Genomic DNA, 24068 nt, shown 5'->3' with positions numbered 1-24068 from the left:
GCCCTTATTTGTGTTTATGGAGCCAAAATTTCATTGTCCAGACCAGAATCCCAAATTCATTCCTTGATTCGTTGCTATCCTGGTCTATGCTCCCCATTCAATCCTTTATGAAAGCTTCTGGATTCTGTCCTTATAACATTGTCTAGATCAGTAATCTCTACTTCTTTCACCTACATTCAAGCATTTTTTTTATCTTTTATCTGAATTACTTTATACGCCTATTAATTTATCTCCTAACCTCAAGTTTTTTTCTGCTCCAATGTATCTTCTACAAATATGCAAAATTAATCCTTCTAAGGTACAGCTATGATTACTTTACCAAAGATGTCACCAAATCTTGATCAATGACTAATGAATTAAGTACAGACTCTCCGCCCTATCCCTCAGAAATACAGGTAAGTCTATTTGGTTATAAAGAAAGTTGCTTTATCCCATTTTTATGGAGAGTTTACTAAAACATAGACTGGTAGATTAATAAAATCAAGGTACAAATAGTAGGATAGATGTGGGGGAGAAACTAGGCTTAACTGGCTATGAGGATACTTAATTTTAACATTTTATGGCTAAGTGAAACTTTTTAAGCCCTTTAACTAAAATTTCACAACCTAGAATACTACTTCAGTCATAGGTCAGGACAGCTGATCTCCAACTCATGTAGGTATGGCAGGACTCACAGTACGTGTTTAAGAGAACCACATACACATCTGATGAACAAATCAATAAGGCTGTAATACAGATAAATGAGGCTACCTAAGAATTAAACCTGGATTGCTCGCCATAAAAGAAATGCCCCAAAATAAACCAGTGCTTTCTTTTTAAGATTTATTTATTTATTTATTTACTTATTTATTGGAAAGAGAGAATGAGTACAAGTGGGGAGGAGGGGCAGAGAGAGAGGAGAAGGAGGCTCCCTGCTGAGCAGGGAGCCCAATGCTGGGCTCAATCCCAGGACCTTGGGATCATGACCTGAGCCGAAGGCAGACACTTCACTGACTGAGCCACCCAGGTGCCCTAAACCAATGCTTTAATGAAGAGTAAAATAACCCAATGAAAAAAAAGAAATTTCCGTTGGTCCAGCACTGCCACTTAATAGTTTTATAACCTTTGCTCATCTCAACTTAAAAAATTTTAGCCAGTATTACTGATCACTTTTTATCAATAGTAAATGGGGAATAAGTATATTGCCTTAAAATGTTAGCTCAATTTGAAGAATTTAACATTACCGCCAATAGAAATGTAATACAGGGGTGCCTGGGTGTGCACTTGGTTAAGCATCCAACTCTTGGTTTCAGCTCGGGTCATGATCTCAGGGTCTTGAGATCCAGTGTCGCTTTGGGCTCCATGCTCAGTGTGGAGTCTGCTTAAGACTCTTTCTCTTTCTCCCTCTGCCCCATTCCTTCTCCCTGCTCTCTCTCTTTCTAAAATAACACATACCTCTACAGCAATTTAACATTAGTCAAATGTCTAAAGGATTAATCTTTGCCTTCCCCACTGATTAAGTTTCAATAGAGCAGGGGCCATCTGTTCTCATACACTCTTAAAAGAAACAAAATGTAAACAAATGGAGAAACATCAGTGTTCTTGAATAGGAAGGCTCAGGATCATCAAGATATCAATTCTTCCCCAAGTTAATTGTAAAATGTGATACAATCCCAATAAAAACACCATCATTCCCCTGTACCAGCAGGGCAAATGAATTGTTTAAAATTCATTTGGAAAAATAATAAAATAAGAATCAGCCAAGAAAACTGGTCTATTGAGAAAGAAGAACAAGGATAACTCGATCAAATTTTAAAACTTACTATAAAATATTTATAATTAAGAGTGTGGTACTAAACAATGGTGCCAACTCATGGACAGTTGACTAGAAAAGGAAATCCAAAAAGAGCCAACTGCATATGGAAATCACTTTGATCATACAAGTGACTAAAATCCAAACAGATAAGAATGAAATTATTTTTGAAAGTATATTTCCAGGTTTTAAAAAATTAAATGTGATTACAAGCTTATTTCAAACAAACGTAAAACAATATAAAGGTTCACCACTCTGCACTCTATATATAATTTTTTGCATTTATCACCATTTCTAAGGATCTGGCTTAGTTACCAAATTAGAACCATTCTTCACTAATGCTATAATTACTCTGAAACAACCCTTGCACAGAATATAATTTTGCACTCACAAAAGCAATTGAAAATACAAAAGAACGGTATATGTCCTCTTAAATCTTAACACTGAATAAGTTCTTCTTTAAATACTTTCAGAAAAAGCTGATCATGATAAATAATGGAATCGGTTGTTACAAAAAGCACAAACATACTCTTTAGTGAATATCCCCCGAGGACCAGTGGCTGTGCCCTGGCTAGCATCCAGGGCATGTTTTTCCACAATATTACGGGCAGCTGGACTTAAACGGAACCTAAGAAAAAAACGTGAAGATTAAAAAAAAAACAAAAACGTGAAGATTAAGGAAACTAATAAACACTCATAATTTGAATCAAATATACCTAAACATCAAGTTTTACCGATAATTAGCAAAATAAAAATTTATAATAAAGTTAAAATGATTCCCATAGTCACAAATAAATTAATCTGTACTAATCTGGTTTATTTTACTACCAAAACATTTTCATACAAAATTAATTAGTTACTATTTCAAAATATTCCTTTAATAAGAGTAAATATTCAAAAGGAGAGAGCTTCTATTTTGATTAATAATTTTTCACATGGCTCTTCATCCAACACATCAATAAGGAACTAACTATACTGTTCCTTCATTTTTTTCTGTGTGGTAAAACGTACCAAAAAAATGACAATTTTAAACATTTTTAGGCGTACAATTGAGTGGCATTAAGTACAATTAACCTGTTGTGCAACCATTGCCACCATCCACCTCCAGAATTTTCATTCTCTCAAACTGAAACTCTGTACCCATTGAACAATAACTCCCCATTCCCTGCCCCACCCCCTGCCCCAAGCAGCTAGCATTCCACTGTCTTTACCAATTTGATTACTCTAGGTAACTCATATAAGTGGAACCATACAATGTTTGTTCTTTTGTGATTGGCTTATTTTACTTTGCATAATGTCTTCAAGCTTCATCCATGTCATGGTACGTGTGTCAGTATTTCCTTCCTTTTCAAAGCTGAGTAACATTCCGTTGTAGGTATATAGCATATTTTGGACACATGGGTTGTTCTCACCTTTTGGCTACTGTGCATAATACTGCTATACATGGCTGTAAAGCATCTCCTTGAGTTCCTGCTTTCAATTCTTTTGAGTATATACCCAGAGGAGGAATTGCTGGGTCATATGGTAATTCTATTCTTATTTTTCTGAGGAATTGCCATACTGTTTTCCACAGTGGCTGCACCACTTTACATTCCCACCAACAGTGCACGAGCGTTCTAGTTTCTCTATATCCCCATCAACATGGAAATTTACAACTCAGCACTTCAAAAACACTGACAAGAACTGACACTGGTAAACTAAAGGAAAAAATTTTTAAAACGGTAAGGGTCTGCATTTTTATTTAAGTTCAAAAATGGTTCTTAAGAGGACCTTTCTCAATGAAGAAGTTTTTCTTATAAAGAAAAAGTAATTTTGTATAATTATAGAGAATGTTAAATAAATGAACTTGTTAAAATTTTCAGAATCCATCAATTAAAGCTATGTAAGGCTGAAGTGAAATGGTGTTTACTAAGTATCGGTGTTATATAGGGACAAAATTGAGCTCTAGTCTGTGTCGGACACTCAAATGCAATATAGTTGTAAAGGAATGCATGTTAAGATGGTAATTCCATTTTATGTCAGTTGTACATTTAAAACTGGAATTCACATTACGGTAACTAGAATTCCATGGACAGAAACATGATATGAAGTCTGGTATATTGAATTCCATCCTGTAATCCTAAAACCTACTTCAAGTTCAACGTGGACAAAGACTACTTGCTTTGTTCTCCACCGGGTGAGCAGGGCTTTCATACTACCTGGAACATGACACGTATTCAATAACTGTTTGTTTGTTGAATGAACAATGACAGTAAAAGAATCATTCCTAGGCCTCAGTCACCTAAGAGAAAAAGGGAAGATCAGCCACTTCCTACATAAGGTGCAAAGATGTTTTAAATATAATGACTGAAATATCCTAAAAGCTGCTGTAACTTTTTTTTTCTTTTTAACATCAGCATCCAAATAAGCATACTCACTGCAGTTTTCCCAATGTGTGTTCCTTTTTGACAGGAGGAGAAATTTGTGGTTCGGGTGGGGGACAAGGCACTGATGGTTTTGAAGCTGGTGATGGAGGACCTACATCTTTGGGGATTTCAACATGTTTCCAATCTTCTCCTTCTTCAACTAGCAAACCAATTAGTGAACCTAGTTGTATATTTTTAGATCCTTCTTCAACCTGTATTTTAAAAAGAAAATAATTGCAGAGATGGAAAGGCTCATGACCATATGAAGTAGTTTAAATAATTCTGTACTGATTAGAAAGATCTCTTAATTTGAGCTAAAATCTGCTTCCAAGTCAGCCTGCCTCCTCCTTCTACCCACCACCGTCCTTTCTTACCTTCCCCCACGTATACCTTCCTTCACCACTCTTCCCATCCCAGTTATTAATGCTATATCCTGAAAAAAAAATCCAGAATTTCTCCTCTGACAGCTTTCAAATATATAAGAGCAATCATTACCATCTTCCTTTTGATGTCAATCAGTACAAATCAAAAACAGGAGACTGGTTTACTTCAACTATTTGTCTTTCCCAGATAGTTTCTTGTTACAATAGCTTAGAAATTCCAAGAGCTCACAATGAATTAAGCACCCTAAATTAGTCCTATTACTAACATTAATTTAATGTAAAATGTATTCAGTAAACTTAGTCTCTGGAAAAAAGTATATCCCATCATATAAACAGAATTGGTTAACTACTCTGGTTAATGTTGGTTTCTGTCTTTCCCTATACTTAACTTTTCCATATGTATCTATTTACAAAACCTGAGAAATAAAACCCCATGAATTTTTGTAAGTACATCAGAGACACGGTGGTGTCTCAGCTAATCAATCTTTCATAGATAATGCCAATTAAAAGGATAAATAAGATTGAAGTTTAAAAAAAACAAACTTATATGTATTTCAAACATTTCAGCCGCATTAGCTTTTAAAGAAAGGGCTGATTTTTATTTACTTAGTAAGAGAAGTCCCTAGGGGACCTTCAGATGACAATGTTTTTAAATTCAGTACTGGAAGAAAATGTCATTCCTTTAAAATTTTTATTATTCTCTTTCAATTACATTAAATAAAGTTCATTACAGATGTAATTTAATGAATAATAGAATGAGAGGTTGTAGGATGTTCACTAATATAATAACTGTAAGTAAGAACATAACTCCTAAAATGCACTTGACATTTCTGATTAACATTAAATTTGATGCTTATTAGTATGTGCACTATTCTAAAAATAAATAAGGCATAAGTCATGGTAATTAGGAAGCTTTGTAAGTTTACTAATTACTGATGGAGAAGAACAGAAATAATGCTTCAGTGAAGCAAAATATATATATAAGAAATGAGTACAGAATATAAGGACATGTAATGAATTGCAAGCTGTGAAAAAAAACTAAACAGCCCAAGAACAATTTGTTTAGCTGTTTGTCACATCCTAAAAAGTTTTAGTTCTATGTACTACTCATTTTTTTTTTACTATTATGTCAAAAAGATGAGTTAATATTATTTTAAATAAAAATTTTGTTTTAAAAAAAAAAAACACTCAACATGGATCAAGAGTGGACTTCAGAATGTCCGCTGGTAAGGGTTGGAAAGTGGCGCCTAAAGGCCCAGCACGAGGCCGGCGGAACTGGGGAAGAGACAGCAACATGGGACAACAAATGGGAAACCTGTGGCACCTATTTCTCCAGACACCCATACACGGGCTGAACTCCATCCCAAGGCACAGACCCCTAGGATGGAGCCTCTTTCTTTACAAGAGACATTCCCATAGGCTGACATGAATCACCTGCAAATGTGCTAAAGACGGCCCGCCTAAGCTCACCAGCGTCCCCGAGGATGTGAGATGCTGACGTCGAGAGACAAAATCTGTACAGCAGAAACTCCCAACAGAGAAATAACTTGAGGGGGTTCACTCCATTAAAGGTGCTGGTAAAAACTCTGTTTTGATTGTGATGTTAAAAAATAATCAGTAAGTTAAATAGTTTCTTCTGTAAAAGTCAAACAGTGTGAAAGCTGCTGACACAGAAGGAGCGCGCACCGCGGTTAATGGAGAGGAGCAGAGTCACATGACTGATTGGGTTTGAGAGCTTAGTAAAATATAATACGTTATATGTTAATAAAGCGTCTAAGACAAGATATCTAAAAAAAAAAAAAAAGAAAGAAAACTTAGTAAAACTTTTCCATCATGGTTTCAACCATTGAACAGTTTGAAACTGTCTATATTCTTTAAGATAAACATTTTAACTTATATGCAAATTAACTTTGGTCTGAAAGGAAGATACATAAGAAACACTGAAGCTGAAAACAAATCAATGACAAGTTAAAAATGCAGAGGGGGAGAAAAACACTCATTAAGTCCTTGACTAACAGTTTGGCAGTCAAGTGCCAGGCACTGTTCTAGCCCTATGTCAACTCATTTAATTCTCCTAACAACCTTAGGAGGTAAGTGCTATTATTATTCAAGTATAGATAAGGAAACTGAAGCACAGAAAGGTTGAAGGACTTGCTCAAGATCATAAGACCAGGAGGTATCCAGCCAAGATTCAAATCCAGTCTGACATTACAGACAGCATTCAACACGCCAAGTACCAAATCTGTAAACTGCATTCACAGGACCAAAATTATCATACAGCAGTTCAAGATCATGCTCCTACTTTAAAAAACAAGCTTAAAGGGGAGAAGATATAGACTGGATTATAATTCATTTAGCTTTTAATTCACGGGGAACACAGACTCATTTACCATTTTAATGCGTCATTTACCCATTTCAACATGAAAATATTAGAACTGAGAATATCTCCCATTTAGTGAATTTGCTCTGAGTTTTGAGGGTTATTTTCTCAATTAAAAATGTTATAGTCTACAGAGAGGAATCAATTGAAGGTCTCACAACGTCAAATTTCAACCATAAACTTCGGAACAGTGAAATGCATCTTTGAAGGTGACTCCGGCAATTTAATGAAAAATAAGGGGGGAAAGGGACCTAACAATAAAATCATATTGAAAAAATACATATTCTTGAAAAAGAAAGGAATACATTCTTTAGAGAAACACTAGTGACACAGTATTAGAGTAAGATACAGCTAAGAAATTGATTGAAGAACATGACTAGTACCCAAAATAATTATTCTTTGTTATTTTTTAATTTTAGGAGTATCAACAAAAGGAAGCATTTTTTTCTTTTTTAAGTAAGCTCTCCCAAAATGGGGCTTGAACTCACGACCCAGAGATCAAGAGTCGCATGCTCCACCAATTCAGCCAGCCAGGTGCCCCTAAAGGAAGTATTTTTTAAAATTTTGCATTAATATCCATGGATTTTAGTTTTCAGAAAGAATTCTAGTCTTGAAAATTATTTTGAAAAATAATGGTCTACCAATATAATAAAAATCTATCAATGAATGTTTTGCCAGTCAATAAATTAAAATGTCAAAAATTTATATAAGTTTAAATAATCTTAATATCCTACACCCTTTTCACCCTCAAAAGTATCCTGGTTTGTAACAAATCATATAGTAACCCTAAAATGTTAGAAGCCAAACCAGACAATCTTTAATAAATTCTCCAAATAGGGGCGCCTGGGTGGCTCAATCAGTTACGCATCTGACTCTTGATTTTGGCTCAGGTCATGATCTCAGGGTCGTGAGACAGAGCCCCACATTGGGCTCCACACTGGGCATGGAGCCTGCTTAAGATTCTCTCTCTCCCTTTCCATCTGCCCTTCCCCTTCCCCCTCCCCCTCTCAAAACAAAACAAAACAAAAACCCCAAATATGTCATCCTAATATTCTACTTTATTAACATCATTTAAAATGCCTGCTGTCCAATTCGCTGAATAAATTTAAGACTAAGCTTATGAACTAACACCTGAGTAAAAATTTAAGGTTTTCTGTACAATTTACTAGTGATTAAATAAGAATTTAACAATTTTCTCATTAACTGAACTAAACTGGAAATGGATCATAAAATTATCTACACTGACAGCAATTATTCTTTATTAACATTATTAAAAACTTCTAAGCTTTTTTCTGGTTCTAACTGAAATGTAATAAGTATTATTTTATATAAAATGGAAATCAGATGCAAAAATTATGAATGAGAACAAAGAGATATGAAATTGGGCAGGGGGAGAGGAAGAATACAAAAACCTTTCCAAGACTATGCAAACAAATCTCCATGAGGAGCAAGATAGGTAATAATTTCTAATGGTTTCAAAAATGTGCACAAGCTAAAAACTAGAGCTTTATATCATCACTTGCCTTTTAATAAGATCAATCTCCACCTCCTTGATTCCGAAAGTAAAGATCTCGTATAAGTATTCTTATTAAAATCAGTTTATTATGTGTGCTCATATGAGAATTATTCCACAACGAAAGACAAAGGTGTAACCTGCATGGGTGTGAGAGAGCTGAGAGTGGGGAGGGGTGAAAGACTAAAACACCCCAGTGATGTCACCTAATATCACCCTGATTTTTTCCCTCCATAAAACTTACATTGTGACATGAATAGACTCCCATTCCTATTATTCAAAACGCATGTGGAATAATAATAAAGCCATAAAGCCCTAAAACACACATACAATCTTTTCTTTGGCAAGGAAGTAACCATTTGTGCTGCTAAAGCCCTTATTAATCATATCTCCCCCTCAGCCCCCTACCTTTTCAGAGCATTAGGGGCCAGATGAATAGGCACTACTGACCTATAACACTGTTAGCAATTTGAAATGCATTACGAAGCAGCTAAGTGGGAAAAGCTATCAATTCTGGGAGACTTTCATAGTCAAACAATCCAGAGCTAGGGCCAAGAACACAGCTTGCCAAAAGCATACACAATAAAATGTAGCTGGGTTTATTACATATGGTAATTCAAACAATCTTTTCCTTTTTCAAAATGCTGCATAAATTAGTTGAAGAAACTATTTTTGGTATGAATAATTACATTTTCCTTGTTATGAAGGTATAGAAATTTTAGCTTTCCATTCATATTTCCTCCAAGAAGTATTTTCAACACGGTGTTTTAACATGGCTATTAATAATGTAGATGATAAGTAAAGGAAGTTTGATAATTAGAATGTAAAAAGCAACATATGAATGATGAAAAAAGGGAAAAGGATTTTTTAGTAAGAAACACGAGTGAAAAACTGTGTATAGATCTACATCTAATTAGATTATAACATTCCAAATTGTGGTCTTTGGATAAAATGTACAAAGAAAGGTGTTGTTATCCATTCCCAAAACAGAGGTGAGCTGGCATCTCAGAATTAAAAACGTATCAACAATGGACTATAACAGATATGCAGCGTCTCTGTACAAATCAAACTACAGAGGTATGAATGGATACTTACTGTTCAGTTGCAAACAACCAATACAAATTATTAGATAAACATATAGATTGACATAGGGGCTAATGGTCACTAAGAGCTGAGTGAGTAATTATAATAATAATCAGAGTAGCAATATTTCTTGATGCTTGGTGGGTGACAAGCCTTATAATGAGTATATATGTATTATCTCAATCTCTACTACTGCTCCATGGTGTAGATATTATTATTATCTCTACTTTATTATGAAGGAAAAGGCACATAGAGGTTAAGGAATTTGCCAATCACAGGGCGCCTGAGTGCCTCAGTGGGTTAAGCGTCTGACTCTTGGTTTTGGCTCAGGTCATGATCTCAGGTTCATAAGATCTAGCCCCAGGTTGGGTTCCATGCTCAGCATGGAATCTGCTTGAGATTCTCTCTCTCTCCTTCTGTCCCTCCCCCTGCTCGTGCTTTCTCTTTCTCTCTCTCTCAAATAAAATCTTTAAAAATAAATAAATAAATACAATAAAAAATAATAAAAATATATTATGTAGATACAGATAACATGATATTATAAATACAGTGGTAAAAATAAAAGGTGACTTTAATTCAAAGAACTTCACATTTAAGAGATCTTCATCCCGTTGAAGACAATCAAAATAAACACTTACCACTATTTTGGCCAAGATGCCATCATCACTTGCATCTAAGGTAACCACAGCTTTATCAGTCTCTATTTCACATAAGGCATCTCCAGCACTCACAGCTTCACCTACAAAACAAGACTGGGTTTGTTTTGTTTTTTAAAATATGAATGTTAGTATGTGGGTTTGAGTGTGTGTTAAGTGCATAAAACATGAATAATGAATACCAAGATATTCAGTACCTAGCTCTGGGCTGTGGAATTACAAGTAATTTTCATTGTGTATGTGAGTGTGTGTTTGCATGTGTGTATATTATGTATGGTTTGTTGTATTTTCCAAAAGCTCTATAATGGACATAAACTACATTTGTTATAATAAAAACAACAATTACAAAAGATTATTGAACAGATATAATGAGATCACACTCTAGAAACAATAGCAATGAATGCATATTCTCTTCCAAACAAATCAATTCCAGATCTATTCCTTTCTTTTTATTATGTTTTGACTATTATTCCATGAGGAGAAAAGTTTTACAATTAATAGCACTTCTTGGTTAACATTGTAGCATAAATTCAGAAACCCTGTTGGCACTGCAGAGCATAAATAAATAAAGCATATTAAACAAAAAGAGACAATGTCAAAGACACAACTGAGGTCAAATAAGAAACATTTCTGTGCAACAGAAACAATATGGAAACTCAAAAATGTTGAGCAAGATCTGACTTGCTGTTTCTGAATCTAGAAACAGGTGGAGTGGGGGGAGGTTAGCAGGGAGAATGCAGTGGTTTCCTTTGGAATAAAGAGAACTAAAAGTGATTTGCTGGAGACAGGGATGCAAATCAGAATCTCCCCTTAAAGCTAGGGCTGGGTCAGTGACTCTAGTCATAACAGAAGGCCAATAACGGGGGCAATCAAGACCTGCTGACTAGGACTATGGCTTTAACCAGAACTGTAGGTCTAGGAAGGTAGGGAACAAAAACACTACCTCAGTACCAGGATCTGAGCCAAGCCACCCTCTGTCTCCATTACCGCATCTATTGATATCTGCAATATCAATAGCAAAATCCCTAGACTGGGGATGGGGAAAGGGAAAGTGGAGGGCAGGTGGGAAGACACTGAAACACAAACAAAAAGCCTTTTTTAAATAAATAAATAAATAAATAAATAAATAAATAAATAATAAAACAAAGTTCCAAAACATTTGAAGAAATTTAATGCTAAGAAAGAAAACCACAAAACCAATAATGGAAACAAACTTTTTCAGATGAAATTCATTTAGTGCAACCTGCCAGAGATTTTTAAATAAGTATTTTGAGGATGTTCAGAAACATAAATGAAGGTAAAAGATCCATCACAAGAACAAGAGATAAAAAACAATGTACAGAAATGAAACAAAATGACATCACATAGGAAGGAAAACCTAATTAGAAATCTTGGAAATGAAAAATAGTCATTGAAATAAAAAGAAACAATCATTGGGATGTATTCTAGACTAGACATAGTAAAGTGAATTATAAAGGCAGCATTAAGGAACTACCTGGAACTTACTACAGGCAGAAAAAAAAGATTAAAAATAGAAGAAAGCAGTAAGAGACACAGATTGAGGCTGCAATGTTTGTCTAATAGATTTTCCAAGGGAAGACTGGAGGGAATAGTTGAAAAGCAATACGTGAAAAGATAAATGCTGAGAATTGTCTACAATGGAAAAGAAATACATATCCTCAACATGAAAGAGCTCTGAATGAGTTTAGATAATTGTAACCTATGATGTATTGACTAGGAGGGGGCACTGGGAGCCTTGTAGCTTGCTGGAAATATGAATTATGAATCTTGACTAGGTGGTGGTAACCTGGTTATATGTGTATGTAAAAATTAATTGAGCTTACACTTTCTTCAATTTATACTTCACTAAAAAAAAAAAAAAAAAAGCAGAAAAAAAGTATTAGACTGTATGAATTCACATTAGATACACTGTAGTGAAATTCCATACAATAAAAACAATCTTAAAACCTATCAGAGGAAAATAAACCAGATTACATCAATGGAATGACAGAAAGCATACTTCCCAGAAGCTGTAATAAAGGTCAGAAGACAATGGAGTAGTATCTTTGAAAAGCTGAGGAAAAGTAACTGTCTAGAATTTTATATGCAACCAAACCATCATTCTAGAATAAACGAAAGGGGGAGGCACCTGGGTGGCTCAGTCAGTTAGGTGTCTGACTCTTGATTTCGGCTCAGGTAACGATCTCAGGGTTGTGGGCTGTGAAATCGAGCCCCGTGTCGGGCTCTGCTCTGGGTGTGGAGCCTGCTTAATATATTCTCTCTCTCTCTCTCTTCATCTGCCCTTACCCACCTTCCCTTTCATAAAAAAAAAAAAAAAAAAAAAGATTCTTTAGACATAAAAGGCTAAGAAAATTTACCACCTATTGATGAGCTATTAAAAAATGCAGTTCATCAAGAAGAAAAATGGGACACAGGAGGGACCCATGGACTACATGAAACAAGTTACTACAGAAACTGATAGAATGGTAACTATGAATCATTTAAAAGCTAATTTCTGAGGGTTTAAAAAATGTAAAACTCAAACTCTAAAAAAAAGTAAGCTGGATAAGGAAATGTTTAGTTGATAGTTAAAGCATTAAAAGAACTTTGATATAAATAGGCAGAAAAAAATGCTAAATAACTCTAGATTTTATTGGCAAAATTTAATTAAATATGTATCCAAAATACTTAATGATGTACACCCCCCCAAAAATAGAAATATTATCTACAGCATTCTGCAAAGCAGAGGAAACATTAAATAAAAACTATCACCCACCTGAAGACACATGAAAAGAAAAAAATAAAAAACACACCGAAATTGTAGAAATAAGTCCAAATGTATCAGTAATTGTAATAAACGGATTAAAACAACCTACTAAAAGAAGCAGAAATTATCAAAATGATTACAAAAAAATAAAATCTGGATAAATGTGGCTTACAAGAGACAGACCTAAAACAAAACCAGAATAAAAATACAAGTATAGAAAAGCATGTAACATACAAATACACTCCCTCACACATATACCAAAAATAGCTGGTACTGTAGTTTTCATAGGCACACTCAATAAAAGAACATGAAGGAAAATCTAAAACACTATGATAAATATGCTCTGGAAGTTTACTGTACAGAAACTACTTCCCTGTATACCAAGATGGTCACATAGATGGTTATATTATCTTTGGTTAAAACAGTCTGGAACTGTCAATATAAACTATTTTAATGAAATCAACATTATCTGTTAGATGATATTTATGAAACACCTAAAAGGTGATTGTTGGCCTAACCCTGAAGAGATTTTTCTACTCAACAAATATTTATTAAAAATGCTTTAAGGTACTGAGGATACAGCAGGGGGGTGGGGGGGTGGGCAGGGAAGTTAACATTCTAACTTCAAGAAGCTTGCTTTCTACCTAGTGACAATTAACTGGAAATTATGGTGGGATCGGGTGGTTAGGATGTCATAGGAACATTCAGGAGGGATATCTAATTTAGTTTTTGCAAGGTGAAAGGCTTCCTAAAAAAAGAAGATATATATTTACATAATTATGTATATTATATACATACTATTTATACATATATATAATCTGAGCCTGAAAAGACGAGAAGACAATCAAGTAAAGAAGCAGTGATCCAAGCAGAAGGCACAACATACCCAAAGCCCAGGAGGCAAAAGAGAACAGGAAACTTTGGAGGAGCTGGGTAATAGTACCTGAGAGAAGCAATGAGAGATTAGGCTGGTGAGGTAAGCAGAAATCAGACCCAAAAGGAACCTTGTACGTCCCACAGAGAAAGCAGATTATATCATCTTACACACTTCTTTATAATGGCAGATGTTTTCATAGTTAAAATAGAGTGTATCTCAAAAAAAAGAAAAAAAAAAAGAGTGTATTTTAAAAGGAAAAAAAAAAAATCACACCCTTATGTTTCTGCTGTAACCATGGAAAAAACAATTGAACTAGGCCACCTAGCAATACTTCTAGACACCTAGAAATTCTGCTCATAAGAAAAAAGTAAAATTCACAGATCTGTACTTCTGAAACAAATAATACAATATATGTTAAAAAAAAAAAAAAGACAGGAGGGGAAGAATGAAGGGGGGGAAATCAGAGGGGGAGATGAACCATGAGAGATGATGGACTCTGAAAAACAAACTGAGGGTTCTAGAGGGGAGGGGGGTGGGAGGATGGGTTAGCCTGGTGATGGGTATTAAAGAGGGCACGTATTGCATGGAGCACTGGGTGTTATACACAAACAATGAATCATGGAACACTACATCAAAAACTAACGATGTAATGTATGGTGATTAACATAACAATAAAAAATTTAAAAAAGAGAAAAAAGTAAAATGATGTTTTATCACTTGTGTCCACCTACCACAAATTCCAAACACCCTTTAAGAACCATAGATCAAAAAAAAAAGAAAAGCCCCACAAAAAAACAAACCATAGACAGCCATCGATCAATCTAGATGACTTTGTTCCTATTCCTGAATTCCTACAACAGTTGTAATTAATTTGAAATGAATCACAAATTGCATTCTAAAATGTTATGTAGCTACTGTTATTTGTTTTTTTTTTTCAATTGGGTTTTCCTCTATTTACCAGGCTGTGAGCTTCTTCACAACAGGAATAGGACACATCTTAAGTGTTTTACATTCTACCTCATTACCCTGGCCTCCAGCTAGTGCTTCACACATAATGAGTTTGCGCTGAAAACGCTTGAGGGAAAGAAACTATAGTAATTTCACAAATGCTCATGTCATCATAAGGTTTACATCAAACTATCATCATATTTCATTTGGTTCTAACATTTGATTTGTAGCATGCTTCTAACAGTTAATATCTCGGGCAGCCTATTTCCTTTTTATGGTGTTTTAATTATATGTACACCTACTCACATAACACAGACATATATATTTGCTATATGAGGATGCCGAGAGAGAGAATGGAAAGAAACATAGAGAAGGATCAATCCATTACGCAGTGAAATTTCCCCAGAAACCAGAGCACAGTTTAAAACATCGCATTATTATATAAGGGCACATTACCCCTAATTTTATGAAACTAAGGTACTAGCTATCAATAATCAAACATAATGTAAACACCAAAAGAAAATTTTGAGACTAATAATAAGCCATGATGATTCTAAATATCCTCACTTTTAGCTTTGATTAATTAACAAGTTAGTGCTATAATTGAGAAAAGCTGTGAAGCAGAGTATTAGAACTCAGACACAGGTTTGATTCCAAGCTGACACAAGTAATCTTGACCAAATTACTTAGGTTTTGAATGCATAGGTGTTAAAAAAAAAGATCATGGAACTGGAAATGTTAGGTTAACTCTTCATATACATCTTCAAACACTTCACATCTTTAGATAAAAACATCAGGTATGTTATTGAGAACCATTAAGAACCAGGACTCATTCTCACTCCCTATCCCATACTCTCATTTCAAACAGATCATTCAACAATTAGTACACATTAATATATAAGGCATTCTACTAAGCACTGGTTACAAGCACAACGAGAAGAGTCTGTAGTCCAAAGGAGCAGGCTGAAAATGAAAAGCCAGGACAGAGCATCATGGACGGCGTGAGGTGACAGACCCTCAGCTGCCCGTGTTGCAGGAGATGGCAGCTTTGCAGTGTCCCCGCCCCATCTCCTCGTGGTGCATGTCAGCAGCCGAGGTGGAGCGGGCCCGGAGCGAGAGTGCGGGCCCCAGGAGGGGCCAGAGCAGAGGCCCGCCCGGGGGCCGCTCCCCAGCACCGAAGCCAGCATCATCGTTGGTTCCTTTGTCCAGATGGGCGGCTGTCGGAGCTGAGGCCTGGAGTTACAGAGGCTTCCCTTTCTCTTTTTAAATTCTGGGTATGAAGTATAGTCTTGATCAAACACAACGGTCATGTTTATGAAGTAAATACATCCTGTGACTTTAACAAAATAATTTTGTCCTGCCAAAAGTTAAGAATAAAAGTCTTTATATAAAAGGTGTATATGGTGGTAGTGGTGGGGGAGAGCTAGCTTTTATCTGTAAGACTAAGAACATTAAAGAAAAAAACCTCTTCTTAGTGCTAAGTTGAAGCATAACGACAGCTATGATTTGAGAAAAATAATTCAATTGTTTACACAACAAATACTAGTTAAGTACGTAAATGACATTGTACAAGGCAGTATGGTAAAAAAAAAAAAAAATAAAATCAGACAGACCTGCTTCAAGAAGTTCTTAACGTAACTGAAGAGTACAAACAAGCAGGCCACGGCCTTCCCACCCAATAAGGGCTTACAGCAGTGTGGGAAGACAGAGGAGGGGCCCCTAGTCAGTGTTGGTCAACTCTTTTCACCTCATTACACAAATAAAAAATATTATTTGCATGACCAAAGACCCCCAGCAACTGTGCTCCTTGGCCATCTGAGGTCCTGACCTGAGAGCTAAAGGCAGGAGTAGCAGTTTGAGAAGGAAATGGCTGGGCCAAGTTAACCTCCCTTACATCCTTCTGGCCCCTTACATTTTATTATGTTGCCTTTCAAGTGCTCAACACACATGTGGCTCGGGGTCACCCACTATATGGGGCAGGGCAGACACAGAACATTTCCATCACCACAGAAAGTTCTATTAAATAAAATGGCAATCAGTAATTGCACCCACCAATTCTAAAATCCTAACATGATAAGAAATACGAACAATAAATGTAAAAAGCATAGATGCAGTGTTGTTCAGCAACGAAAGGAAGGCATTGCTGATACCGGCTACAACATGGATGAACCTCAACAGCATGCTAAATGGTAGAAGCCAGTCACAAAAGACAACACATTATAGGATTCTATTATACGAAATGTCCAGGAAAGGCAAAATTTTAGAGCCAGAAAGCAGATCACACTAGGGATGGGAGAAAGAAGTGACTGCAGTCAGGCACCCGGGATCTTCTAGGTGACAGAAATGTTCTGAAACTGGATTTTGGTGATGTCGCACAACTCTTCTACTTAACTAAAAATCATGGAATTGTGCACTTAAAATCAGCAAAATCTATGGTATGTAAACTGTACCTCAATAAAGCTGCTAAAACAGTAACAGACTGAAAAAAATGGTGAAGCTATTTATGAAATGTGTGTTTCAAAGTTTTCCATTTTAGCACCACAAACATGGATACAAATCCCCAGAAATAACAACAGACATCGGGAGCTCTTCTTCAGCAGAATCCAGAGACCCATGTGACTCCACAACAGCACCTCGTGATAACACTTCCAACAGTGATGAACTCCTTCCGAACAGTTTTACTTCAGAACTGTATAATCCACATTAATGAGATCTAGTCTAAAGACTTGTACAAAAGCTATTTGAGATAGTCGCAGTTCCCAGTCACATGACAGAAGGAACGTCCACATAAAATGGCAGTCTCTGGGGGAGAACATCAAGAGCTGCAGCAGCAAACATCACTGATGAAGTTCCAGACACTAAGACTAAGTAAGTACTTTGCGGGACTACCTCAACCAACTTCTCTTCCAGTATTTCATGGTATGCTCTAAAATATCTCAGAGAGAAAACAGTGTTTTTCATACCCTCAAATATTCTCTCACAGAAGGGGGGAAACAAGAATATTTTCTTCCTTTTGTTATTTTAACGGATTTGATTTCAATTGATGAAAAAATAAGCTATATCCATGTTCATTAAACTGAAAATACCTGAAGCACATTTTTCTCTCCAAATAACAAACTTGTAAAAAAGATGTGAAATTACAGTTCAGCTCACCTTTCAAGAGATTCTGACATTGTACATGTTACCTATCACTTTTGAAGTGTCTTCTCCACCAATTTTACAATGCATACTCCTTACTTAATCCCAGACTGAAATTAAGTACTGTACTATTCATTATAAAACTGCTTTGTTAACAATCATTAGATCAACAAAGATGGGAAAAAATGTATATATTATTGCGTATTTCCGAGACTCCAACAAAACAAAATGAAATTGAGTTACCATAGAATTCTAAAGCCAGGAATATAGCTTAGATTTTAACTAGTTCAACTCACCCCCAGATATTTCATGGCAGAGTGGGAACCCCAAAAGACAAACTGTGATTTCCAGGCCAGAGTTCCTTTCACTGCACCTTTATCACCTTTGCTTAAAACACACCCCCCCCAACACCCCCCAAAGCATTAGTAATAACAGTTGTGAATTACAGAGTCTCCGATTTTCAAGAAATCGTTAAAAGTTTGTAAGACCGAACTGCTATCCATTAAAGGTTATAAGATCGTTAGCCTTAAAAATAAACTAAATTTATAATTAGATATAACACTGTTCTTTTTTATGAACAAAAATTCAATCCTCTTAACATCTGAAGGTCTAAACTCATTGTTTCAAGTAACAATGACCATGCATTAAAAAATCTCAAGATCAATTTTTTTTAAAACACAGTTTTAAAAAAGCTGCAGGAGACAGCTGGACAAAATGGTATACATAAAGTTTGATGCAAGAATTGAAATGTTTTTAATATAGAATGACTGAACCAAGTTATCATAAATGTATCAAGCCCCAGACATACTTAGACATATAGTCACATGCATACTGTACATAAATGTTAATGAAAAGAAGTTATGCTCAAAAGATCACAATGAAATCATGAACATGATCAACTTAAAGAAAGAAGATGGTGAATTACTGAGCACCAAAGATTAAGATTACTCTCTATTATTTATAGTATATTAGTAAAGGAACATTTCTCTTCAGTTGGCAGAACACAATTTTAAGAGCAACCTTCAGGGAAACATGCTCCAAGGGCTTACAGCGTATCCTGGCTTGTCCTATGTGAAAATAGCACATTGTCATGAAAAGGAAAAAAGAAAAGAATGATGAGACCATATGTCTCCTGGCTCTCCATCATACTCTCCCTATTCTAATGGATGTGAATAAGTTATCAGGTTGCCAGTGAGCTAGAAGTCTGAAAGATAAATGTGGTCCAAAGAATCCTTATCTACTTGCCTCAAAATGTGAAAAAATTTAATCTTTTTCTAATAACCCTAAAATGCTGTTCTGCGTCTGAATCATTATGTAATGACACCAACACTCTGTCATACTGAATGTGGAAATAGCCAAAGCTCTGTAATTCATCAGGAAAAAGAAACCTAAAAATAGATTCCAATTGATTACATTATTTATAAAAGTGACTTTCTTAGATACTGGTAAGTATTTTAAGAGACAGCAGTCATGCAGAGCCAATTGCTCAGAGTGCTTCAGCACTGGCTCTTTCATTTATGTGATCTATGTCCTCCTCAAATTCTAAAAATTCTCTGCCACTTTTGCCTTGAATATTACCTTTTTCTCATTCTCTCTTCTTTCTCCTCCTAGAATTCCTGCTGTTGGATTACTGGATGATTTTCATATTATTCCCCATCTCTCAACTTCTTGTTCATATTTTCTACTGCTTTATCTCTTTCGGCTACATGCAAACTAATTTTCTCAGGTTGAACTTCTGTTCACTAATTCTTTGCTCAGTTACACTTTAACACAACCTTGAGTTTTTCGTTTTCTAATTTTAGAGATAATAGATTTCATTCTTAGAAGTTCTGTTTGTCCTTTTCAAATCTGCCTAGACTTTCTGGAGAGTGTCTGCCTCTTTTCAGATTTTCAATTCCTTCTCTTACATGTTTAGTCATTTCAAACAGTTTTATGTATCTAGTAATTCCAATTAACTGAAGTTCTTATAGATCTAGACCTGTTTTGTTATTAAATTTGAGATTGTGAACTCTTCATAAGTAGGACTTTATCTGGGAATCTTATATGGCTTGGACTAGAGGCTGAGTTTTTCCAGAATAATGGCTTCTGCCAGGTAACCCAGGAAGATTATCAGCCGAGAACCACTTTACCTCTGCTTGTGGGTTCCCAGAAAATGCAAGTACTATAGATGTGAACCTCAAAGCCTCATGAGGACAGGACTATGAAAGCAAATTTTCAAGGGAGTAGGCATTCTTATTCCATAGAGATCTCAAGTCAAATAAATGAATTTGCCTCTTATCATATGGCATTAAATTCCATCCATATACTGATGACTCTCAAATTTCTATCTCCGAGTCAGACTTCACTCAGGAACTTCAAATCCTACAACCGATCATCTATTCAACACCTTGGCTTCAATGTCTAATAGGCATCTCAAATTTACCACATCAAAGCCTAAAGCTAACTTCTTGATTTCCCCTCCCCCTGCTCCCTTCCTCGTCCCCTCAAAAACACCTGTTCCCAATCTCATTTATTCTTCTTCCAGCTCAGGCCCCCGTGTGGCACATGGCTCCAACTCCTACTCACCACTGTAGATGCTGCTAGCATCTGATGAGTCCCCATTCTTGTATTTAAGCACTACTTACCATTAAGAAATTTGCTTTATAATTTTCTATCCAGTAGTGAGCAGAAGCCTTACCCCACTGCTTAGATGGTCATAGTGACCGAAAGTCCTCAGGGTTGACTTTTCAAATGTGAGTGGGCAAAGGGGGCTACTTAAATGACTTATAGTTTGCTCTTGATACCAGATTGCCATCAGGGCTTGCTCCATTCAGTGTAATGCTACTAACAAGGCTCAAGAAAGCACACAGAAACCACTTCCTACAAAATAACCATGAGTGTGGATACATCTTGGTTTCAGGATAAAGACCCTTATAGACTGACAAACTGATGATTGGTATTCAAGATCCTTCCTATAACCTATCTGACCTCACACACACTATGCCCTTAATGCAGCCTGAACTACCTACAATTGCCAAAATATATGTCATGACATCTCACTTCCAAGATTTTGCCGAATTGTTTACATTATCCAGGATGCCCTTTCACACTTTTTTTTTTTTTAAAACAAAACCCATGTGTTCTACAAGGACCAGGTCAAATAGTACCTCATCTGCAAAGCTCTCTTAGATCCCTGTCACATTTCCTGCTTTTGGCTTACTCTTCCCCACCAATATATTTACTGATCAACTACTTACTGTGCTGCTGGGTGTGTTCCAATTACTATGCTAGTCATAAAAGGGAAAGGAGACAGATCAAGACATATTCCCCAGAGAGGAACAGAATTAAGTAATGCTTCCAACCAGACGTGGTAACTAGTCAGGGTCATCTGGTAGCCTCACTCTACCACACCTCCTAACCTCCACATTGGTCCAATCCATAGTCCCAAGTTCCTGCTGTTGAGGTCCATTTTGTAATCTATCTTGCTGCCTTTCCCAGCACCTCAGTCTCTCTCAAAGAACTGAGGCCTTCTCCTAAACTCTCAAGCTCATTTGGCTACGGTTCAGAAGTAAATACTTGTAGCCTTCTTCCCAATCCCCATATCTGTCATCACTGGCAAAAGTGATACCATGAATGGCTCTATCCCCTGGAATCACAGCATAAGTGTCAGACTGAATTCTTGCCCACTGCCTAAACTCTTCAGTGTTATTTTACAAGCACTAGACTGGACCACTCAATACCAGCATTTGCCTGGATGACATCTGTGCCCACTGAGTCACATACAAGTCCTTGCCAGGGCTAGTCTCTGGAATGAGATATGGCATTCCAAGCCATGTCATCCATAAGGCCCCCTCTTTCTGTTTTTAACACCTGGTTCACCATTTTTCAAGCTGAAGCATAATAATGGCTACAGGGAACTCATCTAGTCCATTTCTCTGTAATCTCTAATAGGGACTGGTGATTCATCCTCTTTCCTCCACAAAAGTTTAACATGTTGCAGAACGAGTAAAGCACAGGGAAAGACGGCTACATCGAGTGCCGAAAAAAGCTGTCCCCAGTCAATACCTGCACGGGGGAAGGTAACTCTACCGTAACAGGTGGCAATGACCAGAGTGGGGGGATAAAGGAAAAGAGAGCAGCCACCAGCAATATAAAGTCTCCTTCTCCAGATGCCTCCACATTAATTGTTCCTTTGTCCCTCTGTATTATAGAGGCATAATACATTTCACTATCTAGTAGGGCTGGAATCCTTCTCTTCTGCTGTTCTTTTGAGAGTTTTCTCTATTATTCTTATTTGTTCTTGCCAATGAAATTTATAATCAACTTGCTTAGCCTCAGGAAACACACACACACAGACAGCATCATCATAAAACCACAAATTAACTTAAGGGGCTCAACAAATTTATGATGTTGACACTAAAAGCTAAGTATAAAAATAAAACTAAAAAAAAAAAAAAAAAGTCTCAAAATATTTTACCATTCTCTGCTTGTGAAAAGATACAGGCTGAACCCAGAAAACCTTTGCTACATTCATTATACATTACCATGGGAAAGTTTATTTAAACAAACTTAGATTAACTAGCGGAGGATGTGATTTATTTCATGAGCTGTGTAATGCAGCTGATTGGAAAAGACCCCAAAACGATGAAGTAACACAAGGCATTAGTAGTGTACTCGCTCACCTTCCTTCTTCAGCCATTTCACAATGTTTCCTTCTTCCATCGTAGGAGACAGTGATGGCATCAGTATCTTAATGGGATCAGCTGAAAATGAAAAAGGAAAGATCAGCCACAAAAAAAAAAAAAAAGCACCTCATGAGGCATCAATAGAAAGTTCAAATACGTTAAAATCAAATTCAATTTGGGAAAGAAAATATTCCAAAATCTAAAAGACTCCCAAGTGGTCAAACTAAGTGTCCAGCAAACAGTATGGAAACACAGAATTGTCATTTTTTTAAAAAAAATAAAACTCTTTTTGGAATACTTTCAATTCCTTTTTCATAGTTCCCCAGTCATGTGTATTTTCAAGCCAGATGCTTGCAAGATTAAAAAAAAAAACCAAAAACCTGATTTATGATTCACCTCCTTCTTCACGTTTGTCACTGCAAAAAAATATTTACAAGTAAAATGACCAAAGGAAAAGACAAATAAGAAAAAAAGAAAAAAAAAAAAACTAGGATTCTGATAACCTATAACAAAGTAATCAAGATTAGACTTTAAGAAATTGATTGTATTTTTTATTTTCCTCTACTATTACACTATTCAAGAACCAAAGGTTCTTGCTGGTAGTCGTGAAAGAAAAAGATTCGCCTAGTCAAAGAGGACTAGGCAAACGAACCTGCATAGTTAAATTAATCTCAGATTGTGTTCCATACAACATTTCAACTAGGTATCCAAAAAGGTAGACTCAAACCAGGGTGACCCCTCAGTGAAACACAGCTACTTTCTCCTTGGATATCAAAAAAGGACACACTCTCTATATTTGTCCAGATGTGCTTTCCCAAAAGTCACCCAGTGCCCAGGACCACACTCAAAGAGCACACAGCTGTACATTAAATTCACATAGTTTATACTAATAAAGCAGTTAATAGCATATACCAGCTCCTAGCAGTAGCCATAGTAAGAAATTACATTCCCTGAAACCTTCCACAGAACCCATTCTCTCCTCAGATTATTCAACTCTCTGACCCAAAAAAGCAAAACACTATAAAGCACATCTAATATATTTCAAATGTGGAAGAGCACAGGATAGGGTTTCTTTTTTTCCATTGATGTTTTAGGGTTAAAAGCAAGGGAACTGAACACTAATGTTAAAGGATGTTAAATACTTTCTTTCAGAAACAACTAATTTACTGTGACTTCAAGCAGAGAGTTCCTACAGCTTCATGGTAAAGGAATTCCATCTCCAAAGCTTTGGAGAGAAGCTTCTGTCTTCTTTCCACCAAGCACACATACCTGCCTCAGCCTCTTCCTCATTTTCTCTTAAGAATTGCCTACCTCAGGGGCGCCTGGGTTAAGTATCTGCCTTCGGCTCAGATCATGATCCCAGGGTCCAGGGATCGAGTCCCGCATCAGGCTCCTTGCTCAGTGGGAAGCCTGTTTCTTCCTCTGCCTGCCGCTCCCCCTGCTTGTGCTCTCTCTGACAAAT

The 24068-nt window shown here is 36.2% G+C and overlaps 1 protein-coding gene across 1 annotated transcript in view; it reads right to left on the bottom strand.

Moving 5' to 3' along the window:
- Positions 1-24068, bottom strand: part of PDHX (pyruvate dehydrogenase complex component X) — a 67172-nt gene that overhangs the window by 27501 nt on the left and 15603 nt on the right. The window contains exons 2-5 of the mRNA XM_032413895.1: positions 22604-22684; positions 10195-10295; positions 4210-4409; positions 2322-2420 (exon numbers count right to left, since the gene is read on the bottom strand). Of these exons, the coding sequence (XP_032269786.1) occupies positions 2322-2420; positions 4210-4409; positions 10195-10295; positions 22604-22684 (481 nt within the window). The remainder of the gene's footprint in view (positions 1-2321; positions 2421-4209; positions 4410-10194; positions 10296-22603; positions 22685-24068) is intronic.

Source organism: Phoca vitulina, unplaced genomic scaffold, assembly GCF_004348235.1.
Source record: "Phoca vitulina isolate PV1807 unplaced genomic scaffold, GSC_HSeal_1.0 scaffold16, whole genome shotgun sequence".
NCBI classification, from domain to species: domain Eukaryota; kingdom Metazoa; phylum Chordata; class Mammalia; order Carnivora; family Phocidae; genus Phoca; species Phoca vitulina.
The sequence above is the reverse complement of the archived record's forward strand: the minus strand, read 5'-3'. Positions and strand labels throughout refer to the sequence as shown.